The sequence below is a fragment of the Balaenoptera ricei genome, chromosome 4 (genome assembly GCF_028023285.1).
Source record: "Balaenoptera ricei isolate mBalRic1 chromosome 4, mBalRic1.hap2, whole genome shotgun sequence".
In the NCBI taxonomy this organism is placed as follows: domain Eukaryota; kingdom Metazoa; phylum Chordata; class Mammalia; order Artiodactyla; family Balaenopteridae; genus Balaenoptera; species Balaenoptera ricei.
Window position 1 is genome coordinate 161,686,938 of NC_082642.1, and position 19,197 is coordinate 161,706,134.

General features: G+C 55.3%; 1 protein-coding gene across 5 annotated transcripts in view; it reads left to right on the plus strand.

The window, feature by feature from the left end:
- Nucleotides 1–18,392, plus strand: part of PCNT (pericentrin) — a 106,610-nt gene extending 88,218 nt beyond the window's left edge. For 4 of the 5 annotated variants that reach the window (XM_059921767.1, XM_059921770.1, XM_059921768.1 and 1 more), the window contains 14 exons: nucleotides 708–881; nucleotides 1,521–1,716; nucleotides 2,846–3,068; nucleotides 3,352–3,502; nucleotides 4,005–4,418; nucleotides 7,624–7,844; nucleotides 8,630–8,732; nucleotides 9,441–9,620; nucleotides 11,599–11,706; nucleotides 12,583–12,815; nucleotides 14,226–14,302; nucleotides 15,599–15,722; nucleotides 17,403–17,530; nucleotides 17,963–18,392. In XM_059921767.1, coding sequence (XP_059777750.1) covers nucleotides 708–881; nucleotides 1,521–1,716; nucleotides 2,846–3,068; nucleotides 3,352–3,502; nucleotides 4,005–4,418; nucleotides 7,624–7,844; nucleotides 8,630–8,732; nucleotides 9,441–9,620; nucleotides 11,599–11,706; nucleotides 12,583–12,815; nucleotides 14,226–14,302; nucleotides 15,599–15,722; nucleotides 17,403–17,530; nucleotides 17,963–18,006 — 2,376 coding nt within the window. In that variant the 3' untranslated portion in view covers nucleotides 18,007–18,392. The remainder of the gene's footprint in view (nucleotides 1–707; nucleotides 882–1,520; nucleotides 1,717–2,845; nucleotides 3,069–3,351; nucleotides 3,503–4,004; nucleotides 4,419–7,623; nucleotides 7,845–8,629; nucleotides 8,733–9,440; nucleotides 9,621–11,598; nucleotides 11,707–12,582; nucleotides 12,816–14,225; nucleotides 14,303–15,598; nucleotides 15,723–17,402; nucleotides 17,531–17,962) is intronic. The other variant, XM_059921769.1, reaches the window with a different exon arrangement.
- Nucleotides 18,393–19,197: the final 805 nt, after the last annotated feature.

Genomic DNA, 19,197 nt, shown 5'->3' on the forward strand with positions numbered 1-19,197 from the left:
CGCACGCCCCCGACGCCTGCACACACGCACACACACACGCCCCCATCCCTGCACACATACGCATGCACACACACACGCCCCCACCCCTGCACACACACACATGCCTGCACACACACGCACGCCCCCCACCCCTGCACACACACACACGCCCCCCACGCCTGCACACACACGCACACCCCCCGCCCCTGCACACACACGCCCCCACCCGTGCACACATGCACACACACTGCCCCTGCACACACATGCACACGGCCCCCACCACTGCACACACACACGCACACACCCCCACCCCTGCACACGTGCACACACACACGCACACACCCCCGCTCCTGCACACACACACGCCCCCTGCCCACACACGCACATGCCCCCCGACCCTGCACACACACACATGCCCCGCACATGCACACGCGTGGGCGCACACACACACACACACACACACACACACACACACTGTCTCCACCATTCAGGGCCTGGCCTCCCCTGGATCTGAGGCTCATGTGCAGCGGTCAGAAGAGAGATTTGCTTGCTGACCTTCACTCTGTCTTACTTCCCCGTCGTGTTGGGGAGGTTCTCTGCCCAGAGCTGGCTCCTCGTGCCCCTAGGTGGTCATGGACATCCGTGTGTCTCCGTCAGTTGGGGTGGGTTCTGTTTGAACCTGCAGGATGCGTTTATAGGGACACAGGCTCTTTGTTTCAATATTTTAGGAACCTTCCAACGTGGGCCTCGACTGGAGAGGGGAATTTCTGCAGATCGTGCAAGAGGCCTTTGAAAAGGAACGGGAGATACTGAGAGTCGAGCTGCAGCCCCGGCCCTGTGGCTCAGGCCCTGGGGGCTGCGGCTCCCTGTTGGAGAGGCTGGAGAAGGTGGTCCAGGAGCAGGTGAGCCCATGCCTTGGCTTCCCCCCGGAGCCCACCCTGACACAGAGGGTGACGGAACGTGTTTCACACGTGAATCGTGGTTCCCACGTTTCACTCGACCTTAGAGCAAGGCAGTAACTGAGCAGCAAATCCTGCTTCAGTCCACAGATAACACTGTGTTTTTATGCATGAATTCCATGAAGTGGAAAACTCTGTGCACTTACCTTCCTTCAGGATCTTACTCTGTTCTGGAAATAACTGGCCTTTCCTTGAAAGCAGAAGAGCAGTTCTAGGCGGCCCGGCTCCAGGCTGTGAGCGCTGAGCCCAGGGTTGGAGGGTCGGCACCGCGAGGGCTGTGGGAGCCTGCTCCCCGCCAGTTCCCTCGTGAGAGAGGGCAGGGTGCATGGCGAGCGTCGACCAGGCCCGGGAAGCGAGACCAAGGTGCTGGGGGCAGAGCTGCCTGCGACCTGAGGGTTCCAGGGCCACTGTGCCCGCGTTCATGCCGCACAGCTGTCGTCCGCGTCCTCCTGTGGCAGGGACGCCGGGAGCATGAGCTGCGGGGCACGGGCTGCTCTTGCCTGGCACGCCAGCCCTCAGGACCCCCTTTTTCTGCTGTGTCTTACGTCCCCCTGCCCTGATCCCCTGCCACCCCATCTGCAGGGGGACCTGCAGGAGAAGTCCTTGGAGCACCTTCGCCTTTCGGACAGGAGTAGCCTGCTGTCCGAGATCCAGGCTTTGCGTGCCCAGCTGCGGATGACGCACCTGCAGAACCAGGAGAAGCTGCAGCAGCTGTGCGTGGCACTGACCAGCGCGGAGGCCCGCGGGAGCCACCAAGAACACCAGCTGCGGAGGCAGGGTGGGTGTGGCCTCTCGGCTTTGGCCCCGAAACGTTTATCCTGACACTCACCTGTCGGGAGGTGGCAGGCAGGTCAGCGAGCCCCTAGCTGACTCCCCAGGCCGCCGAGTGCAGAACGCGTGCCGGTCAGGGTGGAGGCCTTGCCCAGCATCCTGGTGAGCAGCTGGTGGGGGCCGCGTCGGCGCCAGCGTGCTGGGCGCCTCAGGCCCACGTCCGCGAGGGCCACTGGGGCTCGCAAGAGGCTGAAGTGGCCTGTGGCAGGTTTCTGAGTTTAATTTAGACTCTGGGATTTTTACACAGACACTCATGTCATCTGCAGGGAAAGAACACTTCATCTTATTTTTTCTTCCCCATCTCCTCTCCTCCTGTTCTTGCCACTTGCCCTGGGGATGCTCTGAGTGCCGGGTGAGGACTCGACTCCGTCCCGTGGGGCAGCCTGCCTCCGAGCCCCAGCCTCGGCGTGAGGCCTCACGCTGTGCACCTCTGGGCTGGACTTGCTCGTATTTTGCATCTGTGTTCATGAGGGTCCTGGTCTGTGGGTTTTTTTCTTCTGCTTTCGGTTCCTGGAGGAGTGGGTGTGTCTGCTCCTAGTTCTGGGAGGGTTCTCCAGCGAAGCTGTCCGGGCTGGGTTGTCTCTGGTGGGAGGCAGTTAGTGCAGGGGTGGCGAGTGGGGTGGCCACGGGATGGTCACACCGGGCTTCGTGCGCCAGGCTGGGTGGGCTCTATGGAGGTCCATCTCGGCCCAGCTCCAGCCTCTGCCCTTGGGAGACCCCAGGCCTGAAGATCGCAGGGGTCGAGAGGGCGCGTGCCCCCCCCAACCCTGGAACCCCATTGCGTCACATGGCCTGCACGGCTGGGTGATCCCGCCCGCTCTCTGCCTGTGTGTCTCTCTCTGGATGCTCACCGGCCGCGAGGGTGAGGCTGGGGCGGGTGTGGGCAGAAGGCATGTGTCCCGAGTATCTTGGTTCCGTCAGAAACAACGGCTTCTGGGTCATAGACGCTTCCTGTCCCCCCAGAGTGAACACATCCCGTTCTTTTACTGGTTGGTTACTAATTTGTTAAATCATTTGTGCAGCTCACTTTGGACTCGTGGATAATGCTATTTTAATTCATTTAATCTCTTTCTTAGTTGAGTTATTGGCGTATAAGGTTGAGCAGGAAAAAGGTATAGTAAGCGACCTGCAGAAGACCCTGAATGAAGAGCAGGAGAAAGCAAATGACGTCCGGAAGCTGCTGGTGGTGGAACAGAACACAGTCAGAGATCTGAAATCTGAGCTCTGCGAGTGTAGACAGGACAACGAGCGGCTGCTGAAGTCTCTCAACGAGGTGCAGAAAGAGGTCCTTCAGCTGAGGTGCGACCCCACTGGCAAGGCTCCACCTTCTAGCGCCGTCCTGCTCTCAGGCTTCTGGCCAAATAATGATGGAAGTCATGTGGCTCCTGCCACGTTCTTGGCCTCGAAGTGAAAGATGCCGTCCGAAGCCGCGGTTTGCCCGGCTGTCGTGATGGGTGTTGGGGAGGAGCCTCTGCCCCCGCAGGCTCGTGGGGGGCCGCACACACCGCAGGGCCCGCCCTCCCTGCGCTGGGAGCCCCGGGTGCTGGCCGGCGCCCCCTTGAGAGCCCGTGTCCCCACACAGGTCGGTGCTGGACGGCAAGGAGGGTGAGCTGCAGGCCGCGCGGCAGCAGCTGGAGGGCGAGCGCGCCGAGGAGCGGGCCCTGCAGAGCCGGCTGGAGGAGGAGCGGCTGCAGCGCCTGCAGAGGGAGCGCCAGAGCGCAAGGACCCTGGAGGTGACGCGCGGCCGCCATCGTGCCCAGGGGCCAGGGCCTGGGGCGGCGACGCGGCTGCACCTTCAGGGCTCAGAGCATCCCTGCACGTGCGGCCCTCGCCTCCGGGCATTTGCTTCCGTGAGGGCAGTGCAGCCTCAGAGCCGCGTGGGGGCCCCGCCCGTGCGCAGGGGAGGCCTCTGGCCGGCACCCTGTGTGGCAGCCGCGTGGCCACGCGCAGCGGCGTCCCGTAGGCCTGGCTGAGCCGAGCACCGTGAGGGGGTCGAGGGCCCGCCCTTCCGCAGCACCGGAGCCCCTGATTCAGGGAGGGAGGTGAACCTGGGACGTGGCACTGCGCTCAGAAAAGCGCCGCATCCACGAGCAAGGCCGGCGGAGCCACGAGAAGAGGGTTATCGCTCTCTCTCCTTTTACCCAGAGTGTGACGTCAGAAGCTCCAGCTGCGGAAGCTGTTCAGATGCTCTTGCTCTGGCTTTGACTTGCCTCGTCCCACTTTTCCCCGATGCAGGAGTTAAGGGCGTCTTTGGAGAAGCAGTGCGCGCAGAGTAACCAGCTGTGCGTGGCGCTGAAACACGAGCAGACGGCGAAGGACAACCTCCGGAAGGAGCTGCAGATCGAGGCCTCGCGCTGCGAGGCGCTGCTGGCGCAGGAGCGTGGCCACCTCTCAGAGCTGCAGCGGAGCCTGGAGGCCGAGCAGGGCCGCTCCCGCGAGCTCTCGGAGGCCCTGCAGCACGAGCGCCTGCTCACGGAGCGGCTGAGCCGGCGGCCGCAGCACAAGCAGGCGCATCCGGCTCTGCTGCAGAAGCTCAGGGGCTGCGAGGCCCGCGTGCTGGAGCTGGAGGTGGCACTGGAGGCCGCGCAGCAGCGAGCCCTGGAGGCTGAGGCCCACGTGCACCGCCAGGAGGTGGAGCGGGAGCAGGAGGTAAGTGCGGCGCCGAGGCCACCCGTGGAGACCCCGCCGAGCGCGCGGGAGAGGTTAGAGCAGCCAGGACGCGAGGACGCGGGGACGGCAGCGCAGCCGAGGCCGAGCCGAGCGGATGCGGAGGAGTGGAGCAGGTGGCAGAGAGACAAGGAGACGCTGGTGAGCCCGCCACGGCCGGAGGGCCTGTCCTGGCTCCGGGCTGTGCCTTGGTCTGGCCACCGCGGCCTTGTAGCAGGTTGGAAGTCGGGAAGCGCGCGTCCTCCGACCTTGTTCTTTCCCAGGTGGTTTTGGATCCTCGGGGCCCCTTGCGGTTCCGTGTGCATCTGAGGATCGGCTTTTCCGCTTCTGCATTAAGGCCCTTGGGATCTTGGTAGGAATCACACTGAATCTGTAGATCGCTTTGGGGAGTGTTGTCTCCTTACAATGCTAGGTCTTCCCATCCGTGAAATCGGAAGGGCTCTCTGTTTATTTAGCTCCTTAGTTTCCTTCAATAATGTTTTGTCACTTTCAGGTGATAAGCTTTGCGTTTCTTTTGTTAAATTTATTCCTAAATATTATTTTTTTGATGCTGTTGTAAATGGAATTAGTTTTTACTTCCGTTTTCAGGTTGTTTGTTGCGAATGTGTAGCGATACGGGTGATTTTCACACCTTGATCTTGTGTCCTGTAACCTTGCTGAACTGGTTTATTAGTTCCAATATTTTTAATGGATTCTTAGGGATTTTACATATAGAAGACCACGTTTTCTGCAAATAGACATAGTTTTACTTGTTCCTTTACAACCTGGATGCTTTTGTCTCTTCTCCTTGCCTGACTGCCCTGGCCAGAACCCACGGTGTGTGAGGGCAGGCGTCCAGCCTGGTTCTTGATCTTGGGGGACTAGTCAGTCTTTTACTGCCGAGTACGATGGTAGTTGTGCCATTTTTGTAGATGCCCCTTTTCGGAGGAAATTGCCTTCTATTTTTAGTTTATTCAATCTTTTCTATTTTTTACTTTTAATCATGAGAGAGTATTGGACTTGTTCTTTCAGTGTCTTTTCAGATTTACGGGTTTTGTCCTTCTCTTGATATGATATAGGACATTGATTTTCCTATATTCAGTCATCCTAGCACTCTTGGGATGCCTCCCACTTGAATTTGGTGTATAATTCTTTTTTAAATAGTGTTGGATTCAGTTTGCTAGTATTTTGTTAAGGATTTTGCATTTATATTTATGAGAGATATTGTTCTGTAGTTTTCTTTTCTTGCGGTGCTTTTGGTTTTGATATCAGGAAGATCTTGGCCTTGCAGGATGGGCTGGGAAGTGTTCCCTCCTTTATTTTTTGGATGGGTCTTAATTTTAGATACATTATACATTGACCAAAAGCATTTGTTTTTGAGGAAATTATATCCTGTGTTTTCTCATGGATTGACCTTTATTTTGCTCTCTTTAAAAATATTTTTTAGAACTTCAAAAACATTACCTTTATTATTTCTTTTTGGGGGTTTTGGTAAATTATAAAAAGCTCTTAAAATGCACAAGGAAAACCAATGGCCTGGTCTTTTTAATGGTTAGGCTGCTGTGAAATCGTCAAGAAATAAATATTAGTGAGATATCATTCACATGCTACTGAGTTCACCAATTTAAATTGGACAATGCAGCGGTTTTCAGTGTATTCAAAAGTTGTGCAGCCATCACTGCAATCAATTTTAGAACATGTTCCTCACCCACAAGGGCACCCCTGGGCCTGTTAGCAGGGACCCAGCCCCTGGCACCCACTGGTCTACTTTCCATCTCTGGATTTGCCTCTGCTGGTCGTTTTGTGTCGGTGGAATCACACGGTGTGTGGCCTTCTGTGTCTGGTTCCTGCCATGGGGTTTTCAAGGCTCACGCGTGTTGTGTGTGTAACGACTGGTGTTTTTGGTGGGGTTAAACAACCTGGAACGCAGTCGTGTTTCATCACTAGAGGTTGTGGAAGTGGAGGAATCGTTCGGGGCTGTGGCAGAGGCCGGGGGTTTCCTGACAGAGGCGGCTAGAGTCACGGCCCTGGGTGGGCCTTGGTCACTCGGGACCCCCAGAGCGTGTTCCAGGTTTTTTGTGCGTGTTGGGGGAGAGAGGTTTGTTGTCTTCATGTGCTTCTCAAGGGGCTTCCCAAACCTTATCCAGAGTCTTCTGCCAAACCTTTTTATTTAATTTTGGGTTTTTTTTCTTTTGTTTTTCTTTTTTTTGTTTGTTTTTGGTTTTTGTTTTGTAAAAATGTAACGTGATTGCTTAAAAAAAAAAAAAAACAACAAAGTGTTTTCCAAGTCAAATTAGTAACTGTCCTTCATGATGCACCTTGATATGTATTTTTCTTTTTTAAGTATGTTGTGCTTTTGGTGTTATTTTCACTGTAGGTAGTTAGCTTGATCTGGGTTGTGGGGTCTTTTTCTGGCCGTAGTGGCCCAAGCCTCTGATAGTTATTTCAGGGCCAATTTCATCTTTCCTAAACAAAATAAACCAGTGGGTCTCTTGGTTTTGTTACTTTCCTCATCTGGAAAATGGATAAAAAAGGATCGCAGTTTCCTGAGGAGGCTCGAGCACTGAATGGGGGCGATGCCGGGAAAGGGCGGGAGGCGCTGGGTGGGAAGCAGGCCTGGGCCGTGTGCCGGCCTGAGGAGCGGCTGGGCCGGGCCTGTGCCCTCTCTGCCCTGCCTGGTTCTGGCCTGGCCGTCTTTGTTTCCCTGGAGCCCCCCTCCCCAGGCGTCATCCCCTGGGGTCAGCCCCCATGCTCTCCGAGCCCCTGCCACTCCCTGAACTTCTCAGCACGTGGAGTGGTTTCTGTCGGTGGTCTGCTGTCTCCCTGTGGAGACTGGGGTCCTGGGTGTGGGGCAGGGAGCGGCCTGGCCGGCTGGGTCCCCTGGCACCTCCGCACTGAAGGGCGGGGATCGCAAGTGGGGGGCACAGGGCCTCCTGAGACTCAGGCCCGCCTTCTCGGTGTTGAGCGCCCACTGAATGCCCGCATGCGTGCTGAGGTGGGGGGCCGGGCTCGGGCTGTGGCTCGTCCCGTCCCGGGCCCTGTCCTGGATCCCTGGGGTGGGGGGACCCTGACTCCGCATCGCGCCCGGATCCCCCGTGTGGAGCGTGTTGGGGGCTGGTCGGTCGGGGCCCGGGGCCGAGCTCCTGGCTGCGGTCTCCACCCTGGACCGTGTGTGAGGCTCGCTTCTGTTTTTCGCCGTTGCTGGCAGCGGGAGTTAGAGCTGCGGCGCCAGCGGGACGCGCACAAGATCCAGCAGCTGCAGCGGACGGTGAGGGAGCTGCAGGCGAGGGAGGCCGTGCGCCCCTGCCCGGAGCCAGACTCGGAGCCCGAGCGCCCCCGGGAGCAGCAGCAGGGCCTGGAGAAGGTGCGGCAGCAGCTGCTCTGTGCCGCGGGGCTTCTGACCAGCTTCATCAACCAGACGGTGGACAGGCGAGTCTCGGGACTGACCCGGCCATGTGCCCAGCACCTTTCGTGTTGAGAAAAATTCTGAGTTTGGGGCGTGTCTTTGATTTCGGGTTCAGGTTTTAATGAAACGGACTCTATTTCTCACCCCACGTGTGCGGATGACTTCGTGGGCAGTATTCTCTTGAAAGATGACGACAGCGTTGTGGTCTTTGCGTTCTAATATGACAGGAAATCCAGGTGTCTTTCAGATCAGGTCTCTCCATGGCCCTTTACCCTTGCTCAGCACCCAGAGGGTCCGGCCCGAGGCCAGCCCCCCTCCCACCCGAGTCCCCCAAGGCAGGGCTGGTGCCCGGTGTCTGTGCAGCGTTTGCCTCGCCTGACACCCTGGCCGGCTGCCCACGAGGCCGGGATGCGTCTGCCTGGTCGAGGACCCACGGCCCTGCTGTTTGGCGGGAACCAACGTTGATTTGCCCTTTTCTGAGCACACGGAAGCTCAGACCGTACAGCTCTCCTGTCTGTGATTGGGTGCAGTTGATGGAGCAGCAAAGTCTTGCTTAGGGACAGCGCCTCAGTAGCCGACTCAGAGTCCCGGCAGAGAGCAGCGGGGGGAGGTGGGCACACTGAGGGAGCCTCCGTGGTCCGTGGTCAGTGCTCAGGGGCTGGAGGCTTCTGGGCTTCACAGACTGCCCGCTTCCAGGCCGTGCCGCCTCCCAGCTGCCACGGTCACCGCAGGGCTCCCCGGGCGCTACGCGGAGTGCCTGCCGCCCGGGACCCACACGCCCCTTCTGAGTGTCCGTGTGCCTCTCCAGGACCATCAGCGACTGGACATCGTCAAACGAGAAGGCAGTGGCGTCCTTGCTTCACACGCTGGAGACGCTCAAGTCTGAATTGGGCACGACCAGCTCCTGTCGGGTGAGACCAGCTTTCTTGTTCACTGTGGCCGGGCCTGCCTCCCACCTCGGCCTGTCGCGTGGTTGGCTCAACGCACTGTTCCTGGTGCCCACGGGGGCGCTGGTCTGTCCCGCTCTGTGGCCGACGGCCCGGCCCATCTGCCGCTCACGCACTTGTGTTGAGGCTCTGGGCTGGAAAGGAGCTGCCCGTCAGCAGCGTCGGGGGTGCTTCAGGAGTCCTGACTGCTGCTGTGAATTCCCGGCAAACGTCCGTGGCAGTTAGGACGTCGTGACGTCTGTCGTGGAAGCAGCATGCAGCGCGGGCAGCAGGAGAGCTGACCCTGCCGGTGTCCTGCGCCCGCTGGGGCCTGGAAAGAACATGCCTGTTCAGGGGACCCTCAGGGATAAGCGTGCTCCTCCCGCCACCCGTCGCGCCCTGCCTGTGCCGGTGGCGCCGTCGGAACAGGGAGGGGGTCGTGTTTTGTGACAGCCTCCCTCTGTCCATGCCCGGTTTCGTGCAAAGCCTGTTTCATAGGAGAGCGAGAGGAAATGTGATCTGACGGGGACGGCTTTTGCCCTCTCCTTCCCGTACATGGACTCTGCCCAGCCCCGCGAGCTTCCCGCCAACCCCAAATGCGTTTAAAGCTGCGATCCGTGAGAACAGCCCACAGTAAAAGCCACGAGCAGCGGCTTTGAACAAAACATTTTCCGACCTTGTTTTCTCCTCAAGAAGAAGACGACGGTGGAGCTGCAGGTCGAGCTGGTGGACGTCCTGCTGAAGGACAGCGAGTCCCTGAGCAGAGCACTCAGCGCGGTGACGCGGGAGAGGGCGGAGCTGTGCAGGGCCGTGTCCCGGCTGGAGAGGACGCCGCGGGCCCCGAGGGCCCCGCCGGAGGGCTGCGCGCGCAGGGTACGCGTCCTGGGGCCCCGGCGGCTGCAGGCTGGGTTCGATTTGCTTATGTTTGGCGTACGTTTTTGTATCTGGCTTCATGAGGGATGTTAGCCTGGAGGGTTTTTTTCATTGTCTTTGGTCTTGTCCTTATGAAATGAGCTGGGACGTGTTCCCTCCTGTTTTCTGGAAGAGATTGTGTAGAGCTGGTATTCATCTCTTCCTTAAGTGTTTGTTAAGATGCACCAGTGAGACCATCCGTGCCTAGTGTTTTCTCTTCCGGAAGGTTCTTTGTGCTGGGCTTGGTGTTTCTGGTGCTCCTGGGCAGGGTGCCCTGTCAAGGCCGGGCAGGTCCCGCTGGCAGTCACCAGAGGGCGGTGGTGTGTCCCCAAGCGGGACCTCTGTCTTCTCAGTTCTGTCCAGTTCCGCTTTGTCTGTCCAAAGCGCTGTGGGGTTAAGGGGGCTCCTGTGCTCGTGGGGCCCAACCGCCGGCAGACCCGTGGCCCTGTTCCTCGTCGGGAGGGGCTGTAAAGGCGAGAGGTGCCGTTGGCGCCGAGCACGGCCGCCTGCTCCCCTGGGGGCTCCTTGTTCAGAGGGCGCCCGGGGTGGACTAAAGCACCATCACCTGGAACGCTTTGTCCTTCGCCTGGAAGGTAATGAATCAGGAAATAAATGTAATGAGCGAGCGAGAGGCAGGCTGAGGGTGGAGAGACTGGAGCGTCTTCTCCTTTGTGTCGGGGTGACTCCTGTTGCTAGAGTGTCTTTTCCCAGGAGAGACCGGGCTCTGTTAGAACCGGGAAATGTGGCCTCTTCCTTCTGCCCCAGCAGGGAGGTCACCCAGCTCGGCACCTCCCTCTTCCGAGTCCTGCCCTGAGCTGTGGGCCGTGCAGCCAGGCTGCCTTGGCGGCAGCTGAGCACATGGCCCCGGGCGTGCTCCGAGCTGGCCTTGGCCTCGGCGACAGGCGGTCCTGGCTGTGCGCTGTGGGCGGCAGCCTTGGCCCTCCCTGTGGGGCCCTTCTTCTGTTCGTGTGTCCACACCGGAGCTCTGGGGCGCTCAGCACAGCGTGGTGTCCAGGCCACGCGGCCAGTGTTGGCACACGTGGCCTGGTCACGACATCCCCTCTGTGCGGTGTGGGCCCCTCCTGAGGTGTCCAGGGTGCGTGGCTCGATGGCGCTTCAACAGAGCTGGGTGTCCGCATCTGCCAGGGGCAGCATTTCCAGGGCCAGGGAGGACAGGGGTGTCTAATAGGCTTAAAGCTTTGAATTCAGGGTGATTTCTCAAATGTGAGGGTTTTGTTTTTAGTAAAAATATACCTTTTGTACAATTGTACTTCAGTAAACGGTGTGTAGTAACCATCCTTGAGTGTAATAAAATAATCATGTAACAACCGGGACATCACTGAGAAGAGGCTGAAGAGAGGGACCCAGGTGACCGGCACCTGCCCCAGCCCACCCATGTCCAGTGGGCACAGCATGTGGGCGGCTCGGGCCTGGGAGCGGTCACCACTGTGCTCTCAGCCCCTTTTCTTTTCTTTTCTTTTCTTTTCTTTTCTTTTCTTTTCTTTTCTTTTCCCTCCCTCCCTCCCTCCCTTCCTTCCTTCCTTATTTTTTTGTCTGCGTTGTGTCTTTGTTGCTGCGCGTGGGCTTTCTCTAGATGCAGCGAGTGGGGGCTACTCTTCATTGTGGTGCGCGGGCTTCTCACTGCCGTGGCTTCTCTTGTTGTGGAGCACGGGCTCTAGGCGCGGGCTTCAGTAGTTGTGGCATGTGGGCTCAGTAGTTGTGGCACGCGGGCTGTAGGGTGCAGTCAGTAGTTGTGGCGCACGGGCTTAGTTGCTCCGTGGCATGTGGGATCTTCCCGGACCAGGTCTCGAACCCGTGTCCCCTGCACTGGCAGGTGGATTCTTAACCACTGCGCCACCAGGGAAGCCCTCAGCCAGCTTTCTTGAGATGCTGTCCCGGGAGAGCAGCTGTGTAGACACGCTGTCTGTGGCCATTGCAGAGGTCGGACAGGTCTGCGTGGAGGCAGGACAGGATGGTCTCGCCGGGCTCAGCGCAACACCCAGACCCAGCACTGCCCGCGCCGGAGGCTGGCGCCTACAATGCCAAGGTAAGACCAAGCCCATGGGCAGTGTTAGGTGTGCACACACCGTCTCATGGCTGCTTCTTACTTGTTTAAGATTTATGTTTCTAGGCAAGTTTTAGGTTCACAGCCAAATTGAGGGGAAGGTACGGAGATTTCCCGAACCCTTTGCCCCACCATCCACTTCCCCCCAGGCAGTGCGTGTGTTGCAGTCGAAAGACCCACAGCGTCACGTTGTCACCACGTGCGGGCTGCTCTTGGGGCCATGCATTCTGTGGGTTTGACAAGTGTAAGATGACAAGTGTCCACCACAATGGTGTCATGCAGAGCATTTTCACTGCCCTAGAGATCCTCTGCGGCGCCTGTGGTACTTTCTAAAATCCTGGGTTAAGGAGGGAAAGTCTTGGTGCTTGAATTACAGATGATAGTGTCCACAGCCTGGAAAAAGCCTTGAGCCCACAGCTCAGTCAGCACTTCTGATGGTGAGGCCCAAGCTGTGGGTCTCTCTGGAGGGAAAAGCTGTATTAGGATATGGACACCAACCTCTGCCTGTGACCTCAGGTCTCCCCGACCCCCGATGCCTGCAGACCTGTGATGAAACCCCCACCTGCCCCCAGCTTTGTCCGTGCTTGGTAGTCCAATTCCTGGGCCCTCGTGGGGCTCCTCTGATGCTGGTGAAGGGTCGTCTGTGCTCTGTGTTTTGTCAGATAAACAAGATCCAACTCTGAACTGCAAGATTGTTGCTGGTTATAGATGTCGTGCGGAGCTGACTGCTGTGATAATTTGCTGAGGAAAGAAGTCTGGTTCTTTTTAAAGCACCTGGTACAAGTGTGCTATGGAGACTTGTGAGAAGGATGTCTTTGTCCTGTGGTTAAGTTTCACTGTTTTTTCTTTTTCTTTTAGATGGAAAAATTGTACCTGCATTATCTGAGAGCAGAGAGCTTTAGAAAAGCCCTGATTTATCAAAAGAAGTATCTTTTGCTGTTGATTGGTGGATTCCAGGACTCTGAACAAGAAACACTCTCCATGATCGCCCACTTGGGAGTATTTCCTTCCAAGGCAGATAAGAAAGCGGTGGCGGCACGCCCTTTTACGAAATTCCGCACTGCCGTCAGGGTGGTGATCGCTGTCTTAAGGTACCGCCGAGGCACGTGCCTCCTGTCTGCTTTGGGGTCGTTTAGTCTTTGAAACGCTACAGCTGTTCCCTCTTTTAAGATGAATGATATTTGAGGCCTTAAAATATAGACGACCCTTGTCTTCCGGAAACCACGTTATGTAGAACTGCACCTTCTAAGATGGAAGGGTTTAAGGCTGTCTTTTTATTGTAAAACAAAGCCTCCCCCTTAATGGTATTCTTATGATGACAGACATGTCTGATCGAGCTTAAAACTGCATTTCACTTCTTCGTGTTTCAGTTTCTTATATTTTAGTCAAATCTGTGTTTCATAAAGGGTGCCATGTGCACAGGAGGACACGCTGCGGGCCCCCCAGCAGGGAGGTACACCTGACCCCTAAGTGTCCGCCTGGCCCAGCCCAGCCCAGCTCCAGCCATTATGCATGCAGGGCGCCACTTTGGAGTACAGATGGACTCCCTGGTGTGATAGGGACTTTTGACTATTTCAGAATTAACAGTGATGAAAATCTGTTTTATTTTATAATTTTAAAATCTGCTGTATTTCTAAAAACGTTTGTCCCACTAAGAATTGTGCCACTGTGTCTGCTCTGGTGCCCACGGAGGTGCCTTTTCTGGGCCGCGCTCACCTCCGTTTGCGGGACCAGGCACAGCAGGGTGGGCTGGGCCCCCTTGGCCTTTCCCTGGACTGCACCACAAAAGGCAGTGTGGGTCCCATTGCCCTCAGAGACCCAGCACCGCACACGGTCCAGCCGCACACTTGCCAGGAGTCCCCGTGGGGTGGAGGCCTCCCCCGGCCTCTGGGCACTTAGCGCCCGCCCTCCCTCCCTCTGAGTTCTCCAGACCACAGACTGTCCTCCCACCTGCCTGTCACTCTGTCCGTCCGTCCGTCCATCTGCTCTGTATTTTCGGAGAACGTGCCCCGTGCCAGGAAGTACGTCAGATGCTGGGTTGGGGGGCGGGGGGAGAGCCCCAAACCCTGCCTCCGTCTTTCCACCAACGCGAAGCGGAGGTACCTCCTGGGCCTTGGGTCTCAGAGGCAGCAGTGCTGTGAGGGAGCTGCTGGGGGCCGTCGAGGAGAGGGGTCTAGGGGCCCCAACACCGCTGCACCTCCCGTCACCACGTGGAGGGCGAGGGTCTCCATTTCCCCCAGCTGTCCAGGGCCCGTCAAGTGCGTTAGCGACGGAAGGGAGTGCGGTGAACCAGACAGACCCCAGCTGGCGGGTCTGGGAGTGGAGGGGCAGGGTCGGGGGCCTGGGGGCCCAGGGGCCGGGGGCGGGGCCGGGAAGGTGCTGGCGGCTGCCCGGGTGGAGGGCCGTGCTCTCACTCCATGGTCCGGTCACGTCTGGATTTTCTTGGTTCTTTTCACTCCTGTTTTGCTCTAGTTTTCAATGTTTTCTATCTTTTTTTGTAGGTTACGCTTTTTGGTTAAGAAATGGCAACAAGTAGATTGCAGAGGAGCCCTAGCGCCGGGCCGAGCACCCCGCCCAGGTACCCCCCTTGCCACCCCACCCACGGGCTTCTTCAGTGCCCGCCTGGTGGGAGATCGCAAAGCACAATAAGAAACCAGTAATTCAGCCAGTGCGCTTGTCAGGAGGCAAAGGGTTTTTGAAGGAAAGTGGTTTTTATTTTGGGAACAAGCACAAGTTTATGCAGTTAATGTTGATGAATAAAAGTGGTTCAGAGGAGCGTAATAATGACTGAACAATACAGAAATGCTAAATGTATCAACCAATAGCTTATTTTCAATAAAAAGTCTTTTTTATTCTCCCAAATGGAGTGAAGTTCTACTTCACAGTGTGCACATCCCCTGGGAGCACCACTGCCTCCTCTGGCTCAGTCCCGTCCAGTCTGCGGTTGTCCACTGCCCCATCTGATGGGCCGCTGCCCAGGTGTAGCCGGGCTGCCTGGGGGAGCTGCAGTGGGCAGCGCCCTTCATGGCCACTGGGCTTCCCTGGCGGTGCCAGTCCCCTTTGATTTCCACGTGTGAATCCTTACGTCTCGGAATCAGCTGGCTTCGAGGTTCTTCAGGAGGTCCCCCCACACCCCCTGCCCCCCAGCTGCACCTGGTGGTCGCTGGGGTTTCTGCCCTTACCACTCCTCAGAGCTGGGTGCAGGAGACCCACCCCAGGCCCACGTGGCGCCCTGCTCACTCCATCAGGGTGCTGAGCGCCCCTCCAGGGCGCTGCCCACACAGACACGGGGGTCAGGGTTGGCCTTGCAGGAATGAAATGCAGGTGCTCAGAACTCAGGTTTCAGACTTCCCTGGTGGCACAGTGGTTAAGGAATCCGCCTGACAATGCAGGGGACGCGGGTTCGAGCCCTGGTGTGGGAAGATCCCACATGCCGCGGAGCAGCTGGGCCTGTGTGCCACAACTACTGAGCCTGTGCTCTAGAGCCCGTGAGCCACAACTACTGAAGTCTGCACGCCTAGAGCCCGTGCTCCGCAACAAGAGAAGCCACCGCAACGAGAAGCCCGCGCACCGCAACGAAGAGTAGCCCCGCTCGCCGCAACTAGAGAAAGCCCACGCGCAGCAACAAAGACCCAACGCAGCCAAATAAATAAATAAATACATACATTTAAAAAACAAACAAACAAACAACTCAGGTTTCTTCTAGAGATTTTTTTAATACAGTTTTTACAACGAGTACTTTTTAAACGTTTTGAAGTTGCCGTGCAGACTCTTAAAAGCTTGTAAATTTTAAATTTTGGTGGATGGACCTCCCTACTAAAATGCATTCTTTTCTTTTCTTAATCCCTTCGTTGCTAAATAATTCTGGGGGAAGGACTCCTCGTGCCACGGCGGCAGCAGTCTCCACCCGACACCCGCGAATCCCCACCAACCCGGGACATGTCTTCCAGCCACGCCAGGGGCCCTGTGCCAAAAGCGTCCCCACGCAGGAGGGAAAGGTGAGCGGTGGTGCCTCAGCTGCTTTTCCACTGCAGGGTTGTAGCCATCAGCAGGGGCCCCGTCTGCAGAGACAGGGCCATGCGCGGAGGCGTCCCTGGGCAGATTTGTGCGGGTGCCCAGCCCCGCCTGTGATGGAAGGGCCCCTGGGCACACATGACCCCCCCCCCCCACACACACACACACACACACATACATGCAAGGCCGTGGTGTTAGCTTTACTTAATCTTTTTCTTTGGGATTGGGGGTTTTTTTGCACACGTAATGTGTTTTTATACTTACAACTTACTTGGCAATTGCAACGTTACAGTGATAATGTTAAACATTCATCGGTTATTTGGGGAAAAAACTGTTTTCAATTAAAAACATAATTAAGAGGCCTTGTGGATAAATTGTAGCATAGAATTTTGTTTAAAAATTCAAGTGAAGAAAGGTTTCCCTGATGGCTGTAACTGTAACGTTCTGAGGCCCTGGGTACCTTCATCACGGTTTGCAGCCCATTTTCCTGACCATGAGATTTCTTATCCAAGTGCTGCTTGTGAGAGATGTGATTTCCATTTCCATTTCTCCAGACTGAAACACAAATAATAATCTATTCAAATTCTCGAATATGATTACGAGTCATTTATTTAATTCATTCGACTATGACTCCTCCAGTATTTGGAACCTACCCGTGAAGTGAATAGAAAGCTCAGTTTGTGTCTGTGGTATTTGTCACACACATGTGACGGCTCGTGCAGGCATGTCGTCTGCTCTCTCTGTGCGTGCTTTCCCGGGGTTCTAAAACGAGCTTGTCAGAGCAGAACGTGTCATCCACCTCTGACATCGGACCAGCAGGGATAAAATGCTCACGTTTGCTCTCTCGCTCCATGGTTTCCGGTTGGTGATGAGACCTCCGTATGAGCTGCTTGTTAAGAGTGTGACGATCTCGGGCGTAACTGCCCTGATGGGGGAGGCCAGACTGATGAGCGTGGGCGGCACCGCCGTGCGCAAGGCTGTGTCCCCACTCACCCTGCGTCTCTGCCGATGGGAACCCACCAGCGTGTGTGGCTCCTCACAGAAACGTGTTCTGAAAGTTTTGGTCGCAGAGCGAGGCAGGGAGTGCAGCAGTGTGAGTCCGTGAGGGCCCAGAAGCCCGGTTCTATTCGGGGAGGGCAGGCAAGGGTTCTCGGTCTGGCTGTGGCTCGCCCATGCCTGAGTGGGTGATACCTTTGAAGGAGTAGGTGGTGGCCAAGGCCTCTATTTTGTGGATGGCGCACGGGTAAGACGCTCCCTGCCCTGGAGAGGAAGTGAGCAGTGACGCAGACGGGGCTCCCTGGGCCCAGCTGAAGGCCAGGAGGCAGGGACCCCTGTGAGGGATGCTGGGCAGAATCCGGTGGGGATGATAGACTCATATGTGAAGATTTAGTGAATTAAGTAATATACAGTAGTTTTTAGTTGTTTTAATTTGGAGACGTTGTAAAGAAGTTAGTTTTAAAGCACTGTGTAGCACTTCTTAAAAAAACCTTACTCTTTTTTCCACTGTGGTAAAGAAAATATAGGAAGGTAACAACCTCCTAGTTTACCCCATTTCCCACGAGTGTCTGGTCAGCAGGCCCAACTCCACTGCCCCTCCGCACTGGCTGCATTCAGACCGTCTGCTGAGTTCAACTCTGTTTGTTTGTTGGTTTGTATGTTTGAAGATCCAATCCATCCGAAAATCCCAGATCAGAAAGATCCCTGACTGCTTCTCAAGATCCGGAACATTCCTTGACGGAATACATTCACCATTTAGAAATGATCCAGCAAAGACTGGGAGACGTACCACCAGGTAATGAAAGTCCTCTGTCTTCTGACGTGATCTGAGTGACCCAGGAGTGTTCAGTCCTGGAGAGGAGACGGCTTAGTCACTGGGGTCCAGCTTAGTCACTCTTGTTAGTTTCAGTCCTGCTGATCAGCCATCATTAATAGTATCAGAAGGAGGGTTGTGAGTGGAGACACCCGGGGGTGGGTGTGAAGGACGCACAGTGTGGGGATCACGGTGTCTCAGACTCACAGCGACCATGAAGACCGTGTTTACAGGATGTCGTTTGTCCAGCGTTTCTCAACTTTCATAGTGTAAACCACTACGTATCTTAATTGCTATTCTTATTTTTACCAAAAATAAGGTTAATTCAGTGGTAGTGTTTCGAAACTGTGAAATTCTTCTTAGAAGATGTGAAGCCTTCTAACAAATTGCTTCCTCATTTCTACTTGTGTTTAGATTCTACTTCAGAGAAGTCCTGCTGCCAGAAGAGTAAACAGTGAATAAAGTCCTGTGACAATTGTATTTGAGGAAGAGGTTTGATTTCCTGTGGGAGCTTGTGATGTGGTGGGTGTGCTGAGTGGTGCTGAGCGCCAGCCCCGGTGTCGTCAGTTAGATGCTCTCGCCCTTACGCTTTGCTGCAAAGCCAAGTGGAGTATTTTCTATGTGATTTCAGCACATCTTAGCTTCTTACCTTGATGAGGTAGCTGTGTGCTCATGAGTGACGGGCATCTGCCCGGTTCTCCGTTGGTCGATCCTCCCTGCCCGCCCACGAAGGGTAAGCAGAGGATGGCTTCCTGTTGTTTATTTTCTAAAGTGTACAGCTGGAAACTTGGTTTAAAACAAAAACACACAAAAAAACAAAAAGAATAAAATTAAAGCCCCGGTGTGTTTGTGAATAGCCCTGTGTTTTTTTTTTCTTGTTTTATCCAGTCTGCTTTTATCACAGGCAAAAAAATAAAACATAGACTTAGAATTTATATTGAACTTCTGTAAGTCAGAAATTTTCAGTGGAACTTAAAGCACTAGTAAGACAAATAGCCACATGCCTATTGATTCATCTTGCTTGGTTTCTTACTTTTTTTCTGTCAGATGCTGTCACTACATATTTATTTCTCATGATTATGATCTTTTTATGTTTTACTCGTGCTCGTCTGTACCTGGTGGTGGTATCTAGCCAGTGTCCTTTACCCAAACGTCTGTTGTAAAGGTATGTTTATAAGTATCTCAGTGTGTTTCTAGGACCTTTGAACATGACATTTATTCTGCTGGGCTTGGTTTTAATATAAAACAACTTTTTCCTAATCACTACTTACTTATTTTCGATTTTTAGATTTTAGACTTATTTAGATGTTTGCTTACTTATTTTAGATTTTTCTTTCCAGTGCATGTCTGCATTTTCCCCTTCTTAGCCAACACTGCCATAAGGTCACCGTTTTACAATCTTCCCACCTTTTCCACTGAGTCCTGTGTTCTTCTGCTTGATGTTATTGAAGCGAAATCTTGACCAGCCCCAGGAGCAGGAATCCAAGAAATGTCTCTTCACTTTAGAGAAGAATGACGTTTGAAATTGATGATCAAATACTGAATAAATAAATATCCTTGTCATCCATGTTAAGCTAATGAGGGAGGGAGGGCCCATTTAAAGCCACCAGTGGACATAACCATCACAGCAACTTGTTACCATGGGGGTT